General features: G+C 38.5%; 3 protein-coding genes across 9 annotated transcripts in view; 2 read left to right on the top strand and 1 right to left on the bottom strand.

The window, feature by feature from the left end:
• ccdc162 (coiled-coil domain containing 162) overlaps positions 1 to 1,859 on the top strand; it is a 35,394-nt gene extending 33,535 nt beyond the window's left edge. The window contains exons 43-45 of the mRNA XM_078175417.1: positions 1,063 to 1,183; positions 1,307 to 1,369; positions 1,624 to 1,859. Of these exons, the coding sequence (XP_078031543.1) occupies positions 1,063 to 1,183; positions 1,307 to 1,369; positions 1,624 to 1,859 (420 nt within the window). The remainder of the gene's footprint in view (positions 1 to 1,062; positions 1,184 to 1,306; positions 1,370 to 1,623) is intronic.
• Positions 846 to 19,293, bottom strand: zbtb24 (zinc finger and BTB domain containing 24). 7 transcript variants are annotated; one of them, XR_013493404.1, is made up of 9 exons: positions 13,713 to 13,842; positions 10,952 to 11,808; positions 8,827 to 8,994; positions 8,634 to 8,717; positions 8,457 to 8,540; positions 8,282 to 8,363; positions 6,028 to 6,959; positions 5,778 to 5,933; positions 846 to 1,767 (listed from the first exon to the last, which is right to left on the bottom strand). XR_013493404.1 is itself a non-coding variant. In XM_078175222.1 (8 exons), exons 3-8 carry the CDS (start codon positions 11,778 to 11,780, stop codon positions 6,080 to 6,082), a joined length of 2,127 nt encoding a protein of 708 aa, XP_078031348.1. In that variant the 5' UTR covers positions 11,781 to 11,808; positions 17,430 to 17,539; positions 19,155 to 19,293; the 3' UTR covers positions 5,958 to 6,079. The 7 variants fall into 7 exon arrangements, 6 of the variants coding, with proteins under 6 accessions (XP_078031348.1, XP_033497882.1, XP_078031349.1 ...); XM_078175222.1 differs by lacking the exons at positions 846 to 1,767; positions 5,778 to 5,933; positions 13,713 to 13,842 and adding exons at positions 17,430 to 17,539; positions 19,155 to 19,293 and having other exon boundaries at positions 5,958 to 6,959; XM_033641991.2 differs by lacking the exons at positions 846 to 1,767; positions 5,778 to 5,933 and having other exon boundaries at positions 5,958 to 6,959; positions 10,952 to 11,278; positions 11,369 to 11,808; positions 13,713 to 13,843.
• On the top strand, positions 19,184 to 21,212 carry ddo (D-aspartate oxidase). Its single transcript, XM_033641993.2, has 4 exons — positions 19,184 to 19,355; positions 19,492 to 19,600; positions 19,687 to 19,863; positions 20,007 to 21,212. Exons 1-4 carry the CDS (start codon positions 19,184 to 19,186, stop codon positions 20,563 to 20,565), a joined length of 1,017 nt encoding a protein of 338 aa, XP_033497884.2. The 3' UTR covers positions 20,566 to 21,212.
• The last annotated feature ends 228 nt before the right edge of the window (positions 21,213 to 21,440 follow it).

Raw genomic sequence — 21,440 nt, 5'->3', positions numbered from 1 at the left:
TCGAAAAAAGTGAAAAAATTGCCATAGTATAGTATGCCAAAAAAAGTGAAAAAAATTGCCATAGTATAGTATGCCGAAAAAGTGAAAAAAATTGCCATAGTATGCCAAAAAAAGTGAAAAAAATTGCCATAGTATAGTATGCCGAAAAAGTGAAAAAAAAATTGCCATAGTATAGTATGTCGAATAAAGTGAAAAAATTGCCATAGTATATTATGTCGGAAAAAAATGAAAAAAACCCCCAAAAAAAGCCATAGTATAGTATGTCAAAAAAAAAGCCATGAAAACGCCATAGTATAAGTATGTTGAAAAATGTAAAAAAAACCAATGCCAAAGTATATTATGTCAATGAAAGCCAAAAAAAAAGCCACATTATAGTATGTCCCCAAAAAGTGAAAAAAATGTCACATTATAGTATCTCCAAAAAAAAGTGATAAAAATTGTTCAGTATAGTGTGTCAAAAAAGCGATGAAAACGCCATAGTATGGTATGTTGAAAGAAGTGGGGAAAAAAAACAAAAAAACGCCAGTGTATGTTGAAAAAGTAAAATAAAATGGCATAGTATGGTATGTTGAAAAACGTGATAAAAACACCGTAGTATAGTATGCCAAAAAAAGTGATTAAAACACCATAGTATCGTAAGAAAAGGTCATTAATATCATAGCATAGTATGTTGAGAAATAAAGGTCATTAATATCATAGCATAGTATGTTGAGAAATAAAGGTCATAAAAACATAGTATAGTACCTTTAAAAAAAAAAAGGTCACAAAAACGTCATAGTACAGTATGTCATGGAGGAATCCGGATGCAGCCAGTCAAAGAGTAAATGAGACATCACACTCAAAACAACATTTAAAAATCACGCTGATGCTTTATTGCAAAAAATCATTAGTATTTCTCCAGTGAACATTGTACAACATTTCAAAGCAGTCCATCAAGTAATTGTTGAAACATTTCAGTCTGGACCAACATCTGACCTGATGTTGTATGAACTCTCAGATTAAGGTCAGATAATAAAGAGATACTTGTAACTTCATGTTTCCTGCTGTGTGGATCTACTGTAGGTGAGGGGGCAGCTACAACAAGAGCTCAGCCTCAAACAAGAAGCCTTTCAGCGGGTGGATAAACTGCAGCACCAACTGAATGACATGCAAGCAGCTTTCTCCAGATGCACGTCTACAACAGGTACACATTACCAGACAGAGAGAGACGATATGATAGAGCCTCTCTGTGTCTCTCAGGTTAGCTGTGAGAGCGTCTCCATTTGCCTCAGATTATTTGCCCTGACATTTCCTGATTTTCTTGCAGGGCAAAGCAGGACTTACTACACGCTGTCAGTGAGCAGATTGAGTCCTAGAAGTCCCTCAGCGGGTACTGTACCCTCCACAGTGTCTTAGTTTCACCTTTATCTCAGAGCAGTGAAGTGATAATCTGCAAAAATCATATCTTGTCAGTTACACCTTGGCTTCTAGCTGCCCATGCGGTTCAGGAGTGAAATTAAAACCATTTTGTCATCCAGATAGTCATAACTTTTTGTGATGACATTTTAAACTTCATTATAGATTGTGTTTTTGCCCCGCAGTGGGGAGCAGTAAAGCTCAGTTTCTGTTCTATTTCTGTCTCAGGTCCATGCAGGGCTGGTCAGCAGCAGTCCGCTCTGCAGCTTGGCAGCCTCACCAGCAACACCACACTTCAGGACATTGCTCCAGAGTCACAACGCCAGAGAACAGAAGCAGCCAGGAGCCGCTCCAACACAAGAATAGACAGACCTAAAGCAGTGAGTAAACCAGAGAGGCACAGCAGAGTGTATTTAACAAGTCTGATTAATGTTTACACTCCTAAAGGTGATAAAGTCCACTGAGGGGAAGAGACCACCTCATGCTCAATTAAAATTTTTTCCCAAATCATGTATGATCCACGCTGGCTTAAAAATGAATCTTCAAAGTTAATTCTTGACTTTGTAAACAACTACTGACTGAACAATCTCTCCACTAGGTTCATTTAGTACTGTCAAAGTGTTGTGGAGCTTTCGATTGTAAAATGGGATCTTCATCACCATTTGAAGTTTATCCAGTAGTAATGGTACTGTGGTTGAATTACCGCCTTATAGTATATCATAGTATAGTATGTCACAATTCTTAAAAATGTCATAGTATGTCAAAAAAAATAAAAATAATAATAATCATAAAAAATGTCATAGTATAGTGTTATGAAAAATTCATAAAAAACATCAATAGTTTTGAAAAAAGACATAAAAAATGTCATAGTATGTCCAAAAAGTCACACAAAAAGTCATAATGTAGTATGTTGAAGAAAGTCAGAAAATGTCACAGTATAGTATGTCAAAACAGTTCCACAAAAAACATCATAGTATAGTATGTCTAAAATGTATAGTATAGTATGTCTAAAAAAGACACGAAAAACATCATAGTATTGTATGTCATCCACAATCATGAAAAAGGTCATAGTATAGTATGGCGTCCCAAATCATGAAAAAAAGTCATAGTATAGCATGTCGTCCAAAATCATGAAAAAAGTCATAGTATAGCATGTCGTCCAAAACCATGAAAAAAGTCATAGTATAGTGTGTCATCAAAAACCATGAAAACATGTCATAGTATAGCATGTCGTCCAAAATCATGAAAACAAAGTCATAGTATAGTATGTCTTCAAAAATCCTGAAAAAAGTCACAGTATAGCATGTCTTCAAAAATCCTGAAAAAAGTCATAGTATAGCATGTCATCAAAAACCATGAAAAAAAGTCATAGTATAGTATGTCTTCAAAAATCATGAAAAAAGTCACAGTATAGCATGTCTTCAAAAATCCTGAAAAAAGTCATAGTATAGCATGTCTTCAAAAATCCTGAAAAAAGTCATAGTATAGCATGTCGTCCAAAATCATGAAAAAAAGTCATAGTATAGCATGTCTTCAAAAGTCATGAAAAAAGTCTAGTATAGTATGACTTCAAAAGTCATGAAAAAAGTCATAGTATAATATGACTTCAAAAGTCATGAAAAAAAGTCATAGTATAGCATGTCGTCCAAAACCATGAAAAAAAATCATAGCATAGTATGTCTTCAAAAGTCATGAAAAAAGTCATAGTATAGTATGACTTCAAAAGTCATGAAAAAAAGTCATAGTATAGCATGTCGTCCAAAACCATGAAAAAAAGTCATAGTATAGCATGTCTTCAAAAGTCATGAAAAAAGTCATAGTACAGCATGTCGTCCAAAACCATGAAAAAAAGTCATAGTATAGTATGTCGTCCCAAATCATGAAAAAAAAGTCATAGTATAGTATGTCGTCCCAAATCATGAAAAAAAAGTCATAGTATAATATGTCGTCCCAAATCATGAAAAAAAAGTCATAGTATAGTATGTCTTCAAAAGTCATGAAAAAGTCATAGTATAGTATGTCTTCAAAAGTCATTAAAAAAAGGCATAAAACGTCATAGTATAGAATTTTCGAAAAAGTCAAAAAACATCATAGTAATATGTCGAAAAAGTTAAAAAACCGTCACAGTAGTATGTCGAAATAGATTCACAAAAAACATCATAGTATAGTATGACCAAAAAGTCGTGAAAAATGTTCTAGTACAGTTTGTCCAAGAGTCAAACATCATAGTAGTTTTTCAAAAAAGTCACAAAAAACGTCATAGTAAGGAATAAACACATAGGGTTTAATTAGTGAGCTTTAGAGGTGCATTTTGTTTCCTGAAAAGAGCCGTGCTTGCTGTAGCTTCATGTTTACTCATTAGTCATGAGAGTAGTATTGATACTCTCATCTAACTCTACCAGACAGTTAAAAAAGCACATATCCTATATATGTTAAACCCTTTGTTTTTAAGTAATCTGATTTTTTTTAAACATCAGCAATTACATCGCAACTGGGCAAACTGTATCTGCTGATGAAGATCATGTGATCTGATCGCTCTGGAACGCCTCTTAAGATTGTGTTGTCAAATGCTGTTTACAAAGTCAAGAATGAACTTTAAAGCTCAACACATTAACGATTATCAAAACACTATTTTTGTCACATAAAATAACCTGTGTTTTATAACATACAGTACAGGCCAAAAGTTTGGACACACCTTCTCATTCAATGCGTTTTCTTTATTTTCATGACTATTTACATTGTAGATTCTCACTGAAGGCATCAAAACTATGAATGAACACATGTGGAGTTATGTACTTAACAAAAAAAAGGTGAAATAACTGAAAACATGTTTTATATTCTAGTTTCTTCAAAATAGCCACCCTTTGCTCTGATTACTGCTTTGCACACTCTTGGCATTCTCTCCATGAGCTTCAAGAGGTAGTCACCTGAAATGGTTTCCACTTCACAGGTGTGCCTTATCAGGGTTAATTAGTGGAATTTCTTGCTTTATCAATGGGGTTGGGACCATCAGTTGTGTTGTACAGAAGTCAGGTTAATACACAGCCGACAGCCCTATTGGACAACTGTTAAAATTCATATTATGGCAAGAACCAATCAGCTAACTAAAGAAAAACGAGTGGCCATCATTACTTTAAGAAATGAAGGTCAGTCAGTCCGGAAAATTGCAAAAACTTTAAATGTGTCCCCAAGTGGAGTCGCAAAAACCATCAAGCGCTACAACGAAACTGGCACACATGAGGACCGACCCAGGAAAGGAAGACCAAGAGTCACCTCTGCTTCTGAGGATAAGTTCATCCGAGTCACCAGCCTCAGAAATCGCAAGTTAACAGCAGCTCAGATCAGAGACCAGATGAATGCCACACAGAGTTCTAGCAGCAGACCCATCTCTAGAACAACTGTTAAGAGGAGACTGCGCGAATCAGGCCTTCATGGTCAATAGCTGCTAGGAAACCACTGCTAAGGAGAGGCAACAAGCAGAAGAGATTTGTTTGGGCCAAGAAACACAAGGAATGGACATTAGACCAGTGGAAATCTGTGCTTTGGTCTGATGAGTCCAAATTTGAGATCTTTGGTTCCAACCGCCGTGTCTTTGTGAGACGCAGAAAAGGTGAACGGATGGATTCCACATGCCTGGTTCCCACTGTGAAGCATGGAGGAGGAGGTGTGATGGTGTGGGGGTGTTTTGCTGGTGACACTGTTGGGGATTTATTCAAAATTGAAGGCACACTGAACCAGCATGGCTACCACAGCATCCTGCAGCGACATGCCATCCCATCCGGTTTGCGTTTAGTTGGACGATCATTTATTTTTCAACAGGGCAATGACCCCAAACACACCTCCAGGCTGTGTAAGGGCTATTTGACCAAGAAGGAGAGTGATGGAGTGCTGCGGCAGATGACCTGGCCTCCACAGTCACCGGACCTGAACCCAATCGAGATGGTTTGGGGTGAGCTGGACCACAGAGTGAAGGCAAAGGGGACAACAAGTGCTAAACACCTCTGGGAACTCCTTCAAGACTGCTGGAAAACCATTTCAGGTGACTACCTCTTGAAGCTCATGGAGAGAATGCCAAGAGTGTGCAAAGCAGTAATCAGAGCAAAGGGTGGCTATTTTGAAGAAACTAGAATATAAAACATGTTTTCAGTTATTTCACCTTTTTTTGTTAAGTACATAACTCCACATGTGTTCATTCATAGTTTTGATGCCTTCAGTGAGAATCTACAATGTAAATAGTCATGAAAATAAAGAAAACGCATTGAATGAGAAGGTGTGTCCAAACTTTTGGCCTGTACTGTACATGCAACATAAAGCACCTCTCTAATCAGGTATTACAGTGGGATTGTTGTTACTCTGTCTTTGGATCATAAATTCATATATACCTTTGTTCTTCCAGAACTTGTCTCGCCTGCATGTCCGGACTGCAGAGACGCTGTTGCCAGACCTGTGAGATTCACCCCTGGGTGTTTTATGAAGCAGCATGAACTTGTTTTACAAGTTAGCTGCTATTTGACATGCAGATGCAGTCTGAAGATTTACTGTGAAACAAGACTTAGATGTTATTTTCAAAGCAAAGGCATTTTATTCTCCAGTTATATTTAAGAACATCATCCACTCATCCATATACTGTACATATGCGTGTTCCTGTCCCATTACGCTGCATATCAGTCAGGATTTGGCACTCTCAGCTCTCCTGCGGCAGCCCCGTGGTGTACAGGTAGGAGACGGTCCCTGCCTGGATCTGAAAGGTCTGTCCCTGGATGTGGTGGCTGGAGATCTGCTCACTGGTCTGGCTGATGGAGATGGGCTGGCTGCTCTGGCTGCTGATGTGGATGGCCTGGCTGTGCTGCTCCCTGCTCACCTGCGAGCTGTCCTGAGTGACGGCCAGCTGCTGGATCGGCTGGTGCATCACCTGCAGCTGCTGGACGGGTCGCTGTGCTATGTGAAGGGGCTGCGGGGGACCGTGGTGGGCCTGTAGGTGCTCCATCGCCTCTTTGCTCAGCGTGATGACATGCATCTGCTCAGGTTGGTGCGTCATCTGACCCTCCAGCATGCTGATGGTCTGAATCTGAGGGCTCTGCTCCACCACGCCACCCTGAGTGACCAGAGCCACGTTCTGCACGTTTCCTGACGACTGGGTGAGCAGGGTGAGTCTGGAGTGGTCCGATTCTGTCGTCTCCCCCTCTGTGGTGATGATGCTGATGTCCTGGCCCTGACCTGGCACAAAGTTAATGTCGTCCACGTCTCCCGTCACCACCAGCTGGATCTCGTGTTCAGAGCTGGAGGGCAGCTGGTACTGCTGCAGCTGCAGGATGTTGCGCACCTCCTCTTGTGGCGCTGCAGTGTCTGCTCCTGCTTCATCTGAAGAGGCTTCTGTTGTCGCAGCTCGCTCCTTGTTGTGGGATTTGGTATGTGTCTTCAGATTGTCCAGGCGGGTGAATGAGAGACTGCAGAAGGAGCATGTGAAGGGTTTCTTCCCTGAGTGAGAGGCGACGTGTCGTCTTCTGGCGCTGGGGTCTGAGAAGGATTTGTTGCAGATGCTGCAGTCGTACGGCTTCTCTCCTCTGGAAAAGGACATTTTGATGTTAAGATTGTTTTGAAGTTTAACAATGGATCACATATGAAGGAGTCATGTTGATGAACGTTTTAGTTTCAGCTTATTATCTTGGTTTTATGGCTCACAACTTTGCTGTTTTGGTCCTCACTGCTCTCGTAGCATAATTTTTCGCTATAGCAGGCAAACATTTTAAGCAAAAGAGCTTTAAAAAAAATCCACTGTAAGCTACAAAACCTCACCAGCATGAAAAGTGCAACTAGCTGCTAAACAAAGTGAAGCATTTAGCAACTAAAAAGCCAGATTTTTCCCTGGTGGAGACCAAAAATGGAGCTAAAAGGAATAAATGTTGGACAGGATGTCAGAAACACAGCTCAAAATGAATGCTAAAGTTGCTTTGCTGGACATCAGTTATTGTAGATTTTATTAAACTAATGTTTGTATATTTTTTTTTATACATTTTAGCATATTATACTATAACCTAAGTATAAAAAGCGACATATTTAGCAGCTAAATAGCCAGATATTTTCAAGGAGTAAATGTTGGACAGGTCAGAAACACAAAAAAGTCAGTTTAACAAAACCTGCAATAACAGATACCCAGCAGAGCAATTTTAGCAATCATTTTGGGTGAATGAAATTTTGATGTACTATACTATGACTTATTTTTTATTTATTTTTTGTCATACTATACTATGTTTTGATTTTTTAAATACTTTTTTGGGCATAGTATACTTTAACCTAAGCATAATAAGCAATGTATTTAGCAGCTAAATAGCCAGATTTTTTCCTGGTGGAGACCAAAAATAGAGCTAAAAGGAGTGAATATTAACAGGTTGTCAGAAACATAACTCAAAATTGATGCTAAACTGACTGTTGATGGTTACTGAAGTACTTCACTTGAGTATTTCCCTTTTCTGCTTCTCTATATTTCAGAGGGAACAGTGTACTTTTTACTTGACAACTTTGTTTTTTTTAAGGATTAAATCAGTGGTTCTCAACTTTGATCTCTTACAACAAAGTATCTAGTTGTACCTCGTCATGTCTCAGAATATGAATACTTTCACTTTTCATACTTAAATTACATTTTGCTGATAATATTTATGTACTTTTACTTAATTTGAATGCAATAATGTTATTTGTATTGGAGTATTTTTACACTGTTGTTTTGATGCTTTTGCTCAAATAAAGGATCCAAATGCTTCTTCAACCCCTGTGGTTGATTGAATGTTCATATTTGTTCAGTAACATTAAATAAAGCTGTTATATGACAAACTTTTATTCTATCTAAAATATATGTTTGGAGGCTACATATGGAAAACATATGTCTCACCTGTGTATCCTGATATGAGTCTGCAGAGTGCTTTTGGCTGTAAAACACTTTCCACAAATCTCACAAGTGAAAGGCTTCTCACCTGTAAGGATATTATGAATGTCATTAAGTGCTTTTACACATGTACATATAGGTATCAGTTACACAGTAGTTTTAACAGCTTGTCTGACTTTACCTGTATGAGTTCTTAGGTGCTTTTTCAGCTGAGCCGTGTCCATAAATTTGTGATGGCACTGAGCACATTCTGGTAATGATTTCCCTTACATGAAACAGAATAAAGAATACATTATTGAACCTTTAAAGTGAATGTATTTCAGTTAACCTGGTGCTAATGAAGTGAAGTGATTCTCACCTGTATGAACTCTGTAATGGCTTTTAAGTTGCCTCTTCTGAGTGAAGGTCTTTCCACATTTATCACAGCTGAAGGATTTGGCTTCTGCAGGTAAAGAGAAAAGTTTAATAGTAGAGCAGCAGAGAACGGGATGATAAATAATGCACAGTACAGCGAATAAAGAACCAACAAGATAAACTTCATCAGCTCCTACCTTCATGGAGGTTCATGTGCTCTTGTAAGGAGTGTTTGGTGGACAGCGCTTTGGAGCAGATGGTACAAACAAACGGCTTTTCTCCAGTGTGCATGCGTTGGTGAACCAGCAGAGTGTGCTTCTGGGTAAAAGCCTTTCCACAAACCAGGCACCTAAAAGGCTTCTCTCCTGATGAAACACATGATGAAATACAGTGAGGTCTACTGGTGAATATACAGGTAGTAACTGTGGTGTGGCATCACCTGCAGAATAACAACACCGAGGTTCAGTTGATCAGTGGAGAGACAGTCCTATGAGAAACTATGACATTTTAACAAAAACATTTTTGACTGACTTTTTTTTTTTTAAATGAAATTTCGACACTTTAATATGAGTGATGTCTTTTTTTCGACACTATATTATGACATTTTTTTATGACTTTTTTTCGACATACTTTACTATGATATTTTTAAGACTATTTCCTGAACATTATATGAAATTTGTTGAGACTTTAACATACTATACTATGACAATTTTTTAGGAATTTTTTCAACATACGACGCTTTGACTTTTTTGACTATTGATATTTTTTATGACTTTTGCGACGTACTATACTGACAATTTATGACTTTTTCGACACACTTTACTTTGATGTTTTTCATGATTTTTTTTTCGACATATTTTACTGTGATGTTTTTATGACCATTCCCTGAACATTATGAAATTTGTTGACTTTTCCAACATACTATACTATCATGTCTTTTATGACTTTTTTCAGACATATTATACTATGACGTTTTTTATGACGTTTTTCGACGTACTATACTATTGTTTTTTATGACTTTAATAACAAACTATACTATGATGTTTTTCGGACTTTTTTCCCCCGACATACTATACTATGAAAGTTTTTGACTTTTTTTGACATGATGTTATTATGACTTTTTATGCCATACTATAATATTTTTTAATACTTTTTTCAACATACTATATTTGTCATAACTTTTTTTGACATACTATACTTTGACAATTTATGACTTTTTTCGACACACTTTATTAGGATGTTTTTATGATTTTTTTCAGAATACTAAACTATGTTTTTTATGACTTTCGACATACTATACTAAGATGTTTTTCATGACTCCTTTTCAACACACTATATTAAAAAGTTTGACTTTTCTCGACGTACTATACTATGACGTTTTTATGACTTTAATAAACTATACTATGATGTTTTTATGACTTTTTTTGGACATACTATACTGTTAGAGCCATTATTGGGTTATGTTCATGTGCATACATGTATATGAAGAGATGTGTTCATTTGTAGTTACCTTTATTGCACTGAATCTGAGAGCTGCTACCTCATATTCGTTGTACTCCTACAATGACAATAGATTCTGATTCTGATGTGCACAGTAGGTGGTATGTGGTAAATGTATAAGTAGAAGAGGAAGTATCACTTCGGCAGGTGTTGCTTTCCGTTGAAGCACACAGTTTTTTGACCCTCAGGTGTAGCATGGCTGACAATGGAGCCTTTGTTTGTTTTGCATGCAAGTTATTAATAGTATAAGTGCACGTAGATCAATGGACGCTTGTTGTGATGGACCAGAGGATGTGTAAATAAACACACTTGAGTATTGCTGCACGGATGCTTGTGAGTCTGAATTAATCTAAAAGCTGCACAAAGGAGATGCATCAAATAGTCAAGTGCCAGTATAGCAGCCCCTCAGTGGCTGGTAGGTTTTTTGTTTTGTAAAGTCAAGTCACTACAAATACAATGATGTTTTTTTTACTTTTTTACTACTTTTTTTCGACATATTTCGTTACGATGTTTGACTTTTTACCAACATGCTACAGTGTTTTTTGCCATCTTAATGATTTTTTTTTTTTTTTTACATACTATACTATTATTTTTTAAAATCAAATTTTCACACAATATACTATGATGTTTTATGAAATTAATTGATATACCACTTTTGACATACTACATTTACTTTTTTTTTTACTTACTCTACAATGTTTTCACAATATATTTTGACATACTTTACTATGGTTTTTGTATAATTTCCTACACTCACTATTTGGCATAAAAAATAAGAGAACAGTATGTTATTTAAAAGGTCATAAAAAAAGATTAGATTACCTGTGTGAGTCCTCTGGTGAATCTTTAAAAAGAGGTGGTTTTTGAACTCTTTGCCACAGTCTTCACATCGAGCTTCAGTGTTGGGGTATTTCCTTTTCCTGCCTCTCTTCCCAGTCTCTTTGCTTCCTGCTGTGTCGCTGCCCACCTTGTAGCTCTTGTATTTCACTGGTGGCCTGATTTTGCGTTTGCTCTGCCGGCTCTGGTGGGCACCTGGGTTATAATCTGCATCATCTTTAGGTTGTGACTCAGCTACTACATCATCACAGTCTATATGTTCAGCCTGGCCCTCCTCTGACCCCTCACACTGTGCGCTTCTCCCCTCCAGCTCTGTAACAACAGGCACATTTTTCTTAGGTCGTCCTCTTTTGCGTTTTGACAGATCTGCCACCTCGACAATGTCTCCCTTTAACTTCTCACCTCTAACCGCCGCAGCAGAGCGTGTAAGTTCAGTGAGCACCTTGACAAGGTCGTTGACCTCCATAAGACAAGCCGTGGCCAGGAGCTGCTCTGTAGCGCCCTCCTCCACACACACCTGGGCGCTGTAGATGAAGTCCAGCACTGCTGCAAACATCTTAGCTGCCATTCCATCCAGCTGGTAGGTCGACTGACTGATATGATCTTCTGCTGTAAACATGAGGGAGAAGTACTCGCTGCTTGCTGCCAGCAGGGCTTTGTGTGCCTTGAAGTGCACGTCTTCCACAACCAGAGTGATGTCGCACAGCAGGTCCCTCTTCCTAAGCTTGTCGAATTTACTCAGGATGCTCTGTTTGTGTGTATCTGAGTGAAGGGCCATGAGTGATGAAGGGCTGGCATTGGCTGTCTGAGACATTTTCACCTCAAAACAGTCACTGTTGTTCCTGTAATGCAAAGCAACTGTCTGTTAAAACAGGGTTAGAGTGCATTAGACTGAAATACAATACATTATTTTTAGAAATGCATGCACACACGTGCTTTAAGCACAATGCAACATACAGGTGTGGACATGTGCACACACAAACACACAGACCTCATAGTTCAATAACAATCATTGCTAGTTGTTTTCTTTTTTTGTCTCTGTTCTTATTGTGGTCTTCCTTTTGACTTAGTCTTTGTCTGTATCATACTGTGTATTAGGGCTGCAACTAACGATTATTTTCATTGTTGACTAATCTGTCGATTATTTCTTTGATTAGTCGACTAATCATTTTATCAAAAAATGTGTTAAAATGTTGAAAAATGACGGTCTGTTTCTCCCAAACTCCAAAATTATATCATCTAATGTCTTGTTTCGTACTCACGCCAAAGGGTTTTAGTTCACCGTCATGGGAGAGTGTGTAAAGCTGCCAATATCTGAACATAAGAAGCTGCAATAAGAGTATTTTGGGGTACTTTTATAGTACTTTTCAATGAAAAATGACTCAAACCGATTAGTGGACTACTAAAATAGTCACCGATTATTTCAATAGTCGTTTAGTCATCGATTAGTCGACTAATTGTTGCAGCCCTACTGTGTATGTTGTGTTGTTTTATTGTATTAAATTACTCCATACTCAGTGATCTTACATTTAATGTTTTAGCTCTAAAAGTCTAACCAGGGACAGGGGTTGCAAATTAGCCATGGCTACAAACCTGTATGCACTACATCTACTAATTATTTCATATCTCGCTGTAAGACAAATAAAATTGCTAATTAATTTAATATATTAGAATAGATCTAGGAGAATGAATTATTGCACAGCTTTATAGTGATGGGGAGCTACATGATTGACTATTGTACATTTATGGAGAAGGGGTTGAAATAAATAAATAAATTTGTACTTCCTCCCGCTCCCACTTCTTTTTGGACTTGTAAATCAAATCATTATATGTTGTTTTCAGTTTTCATGCTTCCTCAATTAATGTTTTTTTGTTTTATGTCTGTCTACCAATGTATGATAATTTTGTTTATTTGCTACTTACGTGTTTAAAAATAAACTGCTACTACTGTTACTACTACTATTTTGTATTTTACATATGAAGCATTGTCTTATGCATTTGTTCTTGTAAAATAAACAAGTAAATAAAATAACTTGACTCCACAAGTGTGCATTTTAACGTACATATTTAACTTTGCACATCTTTATTTTAAATGACATTGCACTGATAAAATAGTAAACCTAAAGCAAATCGTGTTTTAGGGCTGAAACTCATGACTATTGCTGTGGTAACAGTTGTAATTTACATTAAGTCAATCCTTCCTAACAATTTTCCAAAAGGAATGTACATAATAAAGAATAAACAACAAGGCATTAAACTGATAAGTAAATTAAATTAATAAACAAACAAAAGGATATTTACAAATAAAAATAAAAATGAAAAGGGGAAGCTGAAGTTGCTGCAATGATTAGTCAATCAACAAAACGTGAATCACCAATAATTCTGATAATTATCATTTTCAGTCATTTATATATAAAACAATCTGCTTGTCTTCTGTATAATTGTAAAGTGAGTATATTTGGGTTTTAAACTGTTGGATGAAAAATAACAGAAATTACAAACTGGATGGGCTTTTTTTTCTCTTTATAGACTTATCAATTAATTGATTAACAAAACAATGAGCTGATTGATACTGAAAATACTGTCTATGAAAGTCAGTCAAAAATACCCTTTATTAGCCAAAATTAGTGCCTTTAAATCCTTATCTGATCAGTCCAAAACTCAAATTAAAAATTTAAGTTACAAAGGGAACCCTGAAATTTTAAAAGGCTGGAAACCGTGTGTTTGTTTGTTTGTTTTTACTCACATTACATCTACAATTGTCCAAACTGTCGATGGCTAATCGATAAAGCTTGCAGCAGTAACGTTACAAATGTTTAATTTGCAGGACAGTATAGTCCAAAACTCAGTGTTTGGTTTTCTCCAACTGTTTCCGTGCTGTGTACCACACTGATTCAAAGTTTACCTGCTGATGTTTGGTCCCAAAACTACACACAAACCCTGCAGAGATGTGAACCAACATTTTGCAGGTTAGCAAACAAGCTAACTAACATCGCCTCAAACAATGCACGCGCTGCTAGCCACAAGCAGGCTAAAGCTAACACAAACAGCGGAGCACGCGCTACAAATAACGCGTTAAACCGACTACACTTCAGTAAATGTTTGTTTGTAACAGGACCCAAACAGCTTTAACGCTCAAACCGCGGTGTAATTCAAAGTTGTGAGCTTTTAGGACCTTACCTTCTGCTGCCGTTGGACGGAGAGCGTGAGTGAGACTGACTTATCGCGAGAGGTGAGGCTCTGACGAGACTTTCCTCGCACACTTAATCTATACATTCTGTGGCTCTGAGAACGGGCTGCGTACCGTCACCTTTTATAAATCAAATTAAGTGTACGGCAGTTGAGCGATCTGGGTTTTTTCGATGTTCGTTTAAAACATTAGCAAACAGCTGATTAGAAGAATCTATCAGCGTAAACGGGCCATGTTTATACGGAGGATTCTGAATAATTTAAATCGTTGTCATTGCGGTGAAGAGTTTCCGCAGGACCTGCACGTCCTTTAAACACAGAGGAGGTAAACAGTCTGTGCAGATCGTGGGAACAGGTCGGTCAACAATGTTTTACACTGACTGTATTTTTCTGTAGCATAGGACACTTTTGTCAGCCACAATGTCCCTAAAAACCGTGTTTAAAATAAGATTATATAATGTGCAAGTTCCCTATTGATAAGATAATATAAAACTGTAGCCTATGTATCCAGAGTAGTAGGTGCAAAGAAAGTGGAAGAAGTGCACTTATAATGGGAATGCAAATCCAAAATATATCCATTACATGCAATGCCATTACACCAAAATTAATTAGTGTCTGCACTTCCAAATTATTTGTACTTTGTATGAGTTTTTCTATTTTTTTATGCACCTTTTAAAATGGAGCAAAGATACAGCTTTTCACCTCACTTAAGTTATTCAACAATTGGAGTTATTTTAATTCTAATAATAATAATAATGATAATAATAATAGATAATTATTATTATTATAATTTAACCCATATGACATACACCCCCCTATTCTATTTGTGGGTTATGTAAGGGTTAATGCCCGACGAGGTGTCCATTATCAGGAATTAATGGACGACGGTGCTTCAGCGAAGTCCATTCATTCCTGATAATGGACACCTCGAAGGGCATTAACCCGCTTATACCATGGTCACTCACCAAAGAAATGAATATTAAATCAATTATTTATGATTTAATGTGTTTTACAGTTAAAATCATGAGTTTTTCACTCTGATCAGTGAAGGGAAGCGAGATGATGGCTAAACGTTACGTGATATTATTCAGAAGATGATTATTTCAGAAAGCCAGTGCTCTTCTTACCGCTTGTGTGTTACAGACTCTGGTGGTCAGAGGATGATGTGCAAAAAAAAAACACCTTGAGATATTACTTTCATGATTCATTAGCGTTCATTTATAGGCCCAAGAAAATTTGTTTCAAATAATCAACATCCAAATAGTAGGCTAGTCAAAATCATAAGCAATTTTATATGTAAATCATATAAATACATTAACAAATTAACGATTGTTTCCTATTTAAAATCAAATGCTACATTACCATTAATAGTGAGATTTGAAAGTGATATGGGTATGTCCATCATAGTGGCATTTGAAGGACGGAGATTGACAGATTGAGCACTGCTTGTTGGGACATTCGGAGACGACAAGATGTTGCTCCAGTCTCGTCTCTCCTGCGCTGACGGAGCCCAATAAGCCTGCAGACTGCTCTCACACCGATGTCCGGTCTTGATCTGATGAGTTTCCAGGCCGGCGTCAGAGAGCCGACCTATGGCAAGCCGTTTTAACATTTAATCGCTAGACTGGATATTCATTACTGATATCATATATAATTTTGCCTAGTCAAAACTCTTATTCAAGATATCTGTAATTCAGTTGTGACTAGTCAAAACTCTAATTACAGATATCTGTAATTCAGTTGTGACTAGTAAGATTCAAACTACTCTTGCCATTCATGTGTATTGGGTTTGTCATTATAGATATCTCCAATGTAGTTGCGGATATCCGCAACTACATTGGAGATATCTGTAATTCCAGTTTGAGATATCTACGTCATTTTGACTAGTCATAATTCAAGTTCAAGATATCTTTAATTATCATCAATTGAAGATATCTACATGGTCCTTTCTAGATATCTTGAATTAAGTTTCAGAAAGTCAGAATGACGTTGTAAATATCTTGAACTTGAATTATAGTCAAAATGACGTTGTAGATATCCGCAACTATGGAGATATCTATAATGACAAACCCCATACACGTCAATGGCAAAAGTAGTTTGAATCTTACTAGTCAAAATCTAATTAAAGATATCTTGAATAAGAGTTTTGACTAGGCAAAATTATGTTGTAGATATCAGTAGGCTAATGAATATCCCGTCTAGCGATTAAATGTTAAACGGCTTGCCATAGACCCGCGACTGCTTGTGCCGTTTCTCCCTTTTCTTTTCATTCTCTAACCTCTCTTCTTCTGCATCCCAGTCATCAAAATGATCAAATTCACCAAATAAATTAAATGAAACGATAAAATCACTCATGATGCCCGTTGTAATCCTTTGCCTCTACTCCGAGTCTCCGTTGCTATGGTTACAAACTAGCAGTTGCGCCAGCGCAATAATTTAGAACCTGTCATCAGGCAATTTGACCGGAGCGTCTTTTTAGCTGTCCTATGGACCGTTTATAGACCGTTTCATACTGGACAACATAAACATTCTACATGGGTCCCTTTGTATTTCCTGTTTGAATGTATGTTAATGCAGAAGCTGACAGGAAGTAAACAGGGACCAAAGTTGTTGCCCTAGCAACAGAATAGCAATGAAACGGTCCATAACACCCTGCAGCCAATCAGAATTGAGTATTCACCCAGACCATGGTATAACCCAGGTGAGGGGAGCAGAGCACATAGCACCTTTCTTCAGACAAAACTAAGTCTTGAGATCTCAGACTGCAGCTACAGTCAGATTTCTGTTCACTCAAAGAACAGATGTAGGAAGGGAGTTTACCCAGTGTGGCTTTATAACTGAACAAATACCAGTGACTGACACTATGAAAGGTTAAAGAAGGCAAACCAGCCTTGGAATTAAGCGCACAGTGATGAGTAAGGGCTTTACAATTTGTAACAAGTCTCAGTGCATTATGATGTGCAGTATCTGACATGTACAATCAATATGCAGATGCATGCCTGTACAACAAATCTCCAGCAGCAACCAGTCTTTTTCTGCTCAGATGTGAAACTGGACTTAAACCTCAGCGTTTTAAGAAGCTGAGGTTTAAAAGAAACAGTCATCAAGCCAAATACTGAGATATTTGTAACAAGTGACAACCTCTAACTTCTTCCCCTGAGCAGTGACGACATCAAACATTCTGAGATCACTCTCAGAGAGGAGTTCTAGCTCAGGAGTGATTTAGGAAAGCTCTCCGAGTGACCCAGAGCAAGGAAGAGACAGAAACTTTTACCTTAGTGAGGAGGTGTGGTTGACCCCGCTGCTAGGTGTGATGCTTTCTTTTGACAGGTGTGATTGGTTGTCACAGACACGCCCTTTTGTGAGCCTGCAAGGTGTGGGCACCTGGTGGAAATGAAATTAACTGCTGACTGTGAAAGTGTTGACAGTGTGATTACTCTGCTGATGGAAGGTTGAGACAAGTCATCACTGCTGCATTGCTGCATTTTAACAGTTTTTCAACTATGTTAGTGTTGATCATTTTATTTCTGGCATTTTAATGACACTGTGTTAGGTGGGAAAGGCGTACATACCCCTAATGAGATAGACCACAAATAATATCCCTGTGCAGCCTAATCTGTAGCATTTCATTTACTCACTGTCATTTAGTGTTTGGAGAATATTTCTCAGACCTCTTTGTGTTTTCACCATTTTCTCCTCCACTTAAGAAACTCTTAAGCCTCTTGAAAGTCCTCCTCCCTGCTCCTAACAATTTTTCCTAGAAGAACTCTTAAGGTCTAAGATGCTCTGTGGATAACTTTATATTTACAAGGGCCTAGTCTCGACTTTAAGGGGAAATTCTAAGAAGTGCAGACCAAGAATTTTCTTAAGATTTTGTCACTAGGAGCGACTCTTAGTGCTAGGAAGCTTCGTGAACACGGCCCCAGGAGTCTTCACAGGCTTCTTGCTAGCATTAGAGAAATATATAACCTTTGTTTTGTCAGCATTTAAAACCAGCTTTAGTTGTCAGTGCAGATTAAAGGGATAGTGCACCTAAAAATGAAAATTCAGCCATTATCTACTCACCCATATGCCGAGAGAGGCTCAGGTGAAGTTTTAGAGTCCTCACATCCCTTGTGGAGATCCAAGGGGAGAGTGGATAGCAGCACAACTCCACCTAATGCAGGCTGACGGCGCCCCAGATTCAAACGCCCAAAAAAACACATAATTGAATCCACAGAATATCTCCATACTGCTCGTCCGTAGTGATCCAAGTGTCCTGAGGCCCCAACATAAAAAGTTGTTTGGAAAAAAGTCATTTTTTTAGCCTCATTGTGTTTTTTGGACATTTTAATCTGGGGTGCCGTCAGCCTGCATTAGGTGGAGTTGTGTTGCTACCCACTCTGCCCTGGGATCTCTGCAAGAGATGTGAGGACTCTAAAACTTCACCAGAGCCTCCCTCGGCATATGGGTGAGTAGATAATGGCTGAATTTTCATTTTTGGGTGCACTATCCCTTTAAGATATTAAAAACTATGAACAAACTTTATAAAATAGGCTGCATTGGTGCAAATTTAACTGTCCAACAGAACATAAAAAAATAGCTCAATCACCAGCTACAAGATTAAAATGTTTAAATACAAATTGTTTTTTCAATTTGATGCTTTTACATTGTTGTATAGCTACTTCTACTTATCTGATATGAATAATGCAACATTCAGGAAAGAGAAAAAAATATTCAGATCGGTCTGTGCTGCCTATGTTATGTTTGTGTAACTGTTGTATAGAAACAGCTTCAGATTAAAACACTGGACTAATCTGCAGCACTGATCACTTTCTATGGCTGTGTGGGGCCCAGTTTACAATGTCTGTTACGTAACGCATTATTGAAGTGAAGTGGATCTTTGTACCGTCTGCTCAGTTGAGGCGGAGGCCAGTAGTTGTGGATTAACTTTCAGTCTTAACAAAGGTTGTGTTGCAGCAGTCAAGCAGCATTTTATACGTTCTCTTCTGCAGTTTACCTCCAGTGTGAGACGCAGGCCTGTCCAGGATGAAAAGCACCCAGGTTGTGGTGGTCGGAGGAGGTGTGGTCGGCTTCTCCACTGCTGTCTGCATCGCTGAGGCTCTGCCTTCCTGTTCTGTCACTCTGCTGGCGGAGAAGTTCAGTCCAGACACCACCAGTGATGGAGCTGCTGGGCTCATGTTTGCTGCAAAGTTTCCAGGTATGCAACAATCTCTCTTAGCTGTGTAATATCTTAAAATGTGATGCAGTCAGTACAGTTTTACCAGGGTGAATATCACTTGTAATGCATGTACATTCACAATCTAACCCCATCCTTTATACACACATATCCATAGATATTCCCTTGGAGAGACAAAGACGCTGGTTCAAGAACAGCTTTGATCACCTGCTGGCTCTTGCTACATCCCAACACTCACCAGATGCTGGAGTCATGCTGAGCTCTGGGTAACAATTGTTATATAGCGCTATAAAATAAGGGCGATAACTCGGCCTCTTTGCATCCAGTGATTTATGTTTTGATTCTCTTCCAGCTGGCAAATTTTCAAGGACGTTCCAACCGATAAGAAGCCCTTCTGGTCAGATTTTGTGATCGGCTTCAGATTCATGACTGACGCTGAACTGAAAATGTTTCCAGATCACAAGTTTGGCCATGCGTTCACCACCATTAAATGTGAATGTCCCAGCTACCTGCCATGGCTCAAGAACAGGTTTGTCCTCCAGGTTTTAATCTCATGGTCATGCCAAAGGTGTTAATAGATTTTAGTTCAGTGCAGTTTAATTCATGTTCTGATTCCACTGAGGTGAACAGCTGAATACACTCCTTATAACGACAAACGCTTGTTTTGTAAAGGTTCAGAGAAGCTGGCGGTCAGGTGGAACAAAGGAAGGTCAACAGTCTTCAGGAATTAAGCAGCAGCTTTGACCTCATAGTCAACTGCTCCGGCCTGGGCTCTAGAACGCTGGTGGGTGACAACGACATCTACCCCATCAGAGGTCAGGTCCTCAAGGTGGAGGCCCCCTGGCTTAAGCACTTCATCCGAGCTGGAGATGGAATGACCTACATCTACCCTGGCATAGACGCCGTCACCATAGGCGGCACGAGGCAGGAGGGGGACTGGCGGCTACAAGTGGACGAAGGTGACACGGAGAGCATCCTGGAGCGCTGCAGCAGGCTGGAGCCGTCCATCAGCAAAGCCAAAGTTCTCAGCAAGTGGGTCGGTCTGAGGCCAACCAGGAGGAACCCGAGGGTGGAGAGGGAGGTGATGCAGCTGCAGGGTCGCAGGGTGCCTGTGGTACACAACTACGGCCACGGAGCATGGGGAGTCACCATTGCCTGGGGTACCGCCGTGGACGCACTGGGGCTGGTCAGGAAGTGCCTTCGTGATCTGCCACAAAAGGCTAAACTGTGAACGCAGTCTGCCACTAGATCCTGATTTTACTCTGTCCTGATGACACTGGCCTTGAAATAATAAGACGTACTTGCCGGGAGATTTGAATCACTAATAGACGACGAAGAACGAAGAACAATTCTAAAACTTAAATCTTGAGAATTTGTAGTAGCTTTGACATTTAAAACATTTGGATATGAGGAAATTCTTTATGTAAAAATAATATATTTTGGTGAATAATTTTTGTGTGATGAATTGTGGCTGGTTTGAGAGAATATCATACTATTATACTTTTTAAATTTCTGCTACGAGGTGCCAATGAGAGCTGCCTCTGTGGTCAGAGAGATGAACTTAAATCACACATATAAACATTTATTGTTGTGACTAAAAGCCTTGTTAGAATTTTTATAGTGTGTATATAAAAAATCTTTTATTAATTTAATTCATGAAAAGGAAAGTACTGTACATAACTACTGATGTGAAATGAATGATTCATGTTTGTGTCTCAGACAAATTCATGCTGGGTGGAGTGAAACTGTTCAGCTGCTAATTTGCTAAACTTTGTCAACACTACATAAAACTGGGTTTCTAAAGTTCTACCTCTGTGCCACAGAATTACTGACGACTTACTGTATCAGCCACATTTATTTTGTTCACCGTTCAGGAGGTTTTTAAAAGAAAAATATCTAAAAGAAAAAAGGAATCAAACTCACCTGGGTGGAGTCAAGAAAACAAACAATCTGGTCTTTCTCGTTAGTTGGCCCAGTTCTGAACCTAATTAACTAACAAGTGGCAAGAACACAGAAGAGGGCTGAGAGGGAGACACTGTAAGACACACTGAGAGTATATTTGAAGGCTGTTGTATTTTAAAACCCTCCAATAATCCTGCACGTCTT

The sequence above is a fragment of the Epinephelus lanceolatus genome, chromosome 15, assembly GCF_041903045.1.
Source record: "Epinephelus lanceolatus isolate andai-2023 chromosome 15, ASM4190304v1, whole genome shotgun sequence".
Lineage (NCBI taxonomy): Eukaryota > Metazoa > Chordata > Actinopteri > Perciformes > Serranidae > Epinephelus > Epinephelus lanceolatus.
Note: the sequence above shows the minus strand (reverse complement) of the source record. Positions and strands in the feature narration are given on the sequence as shown.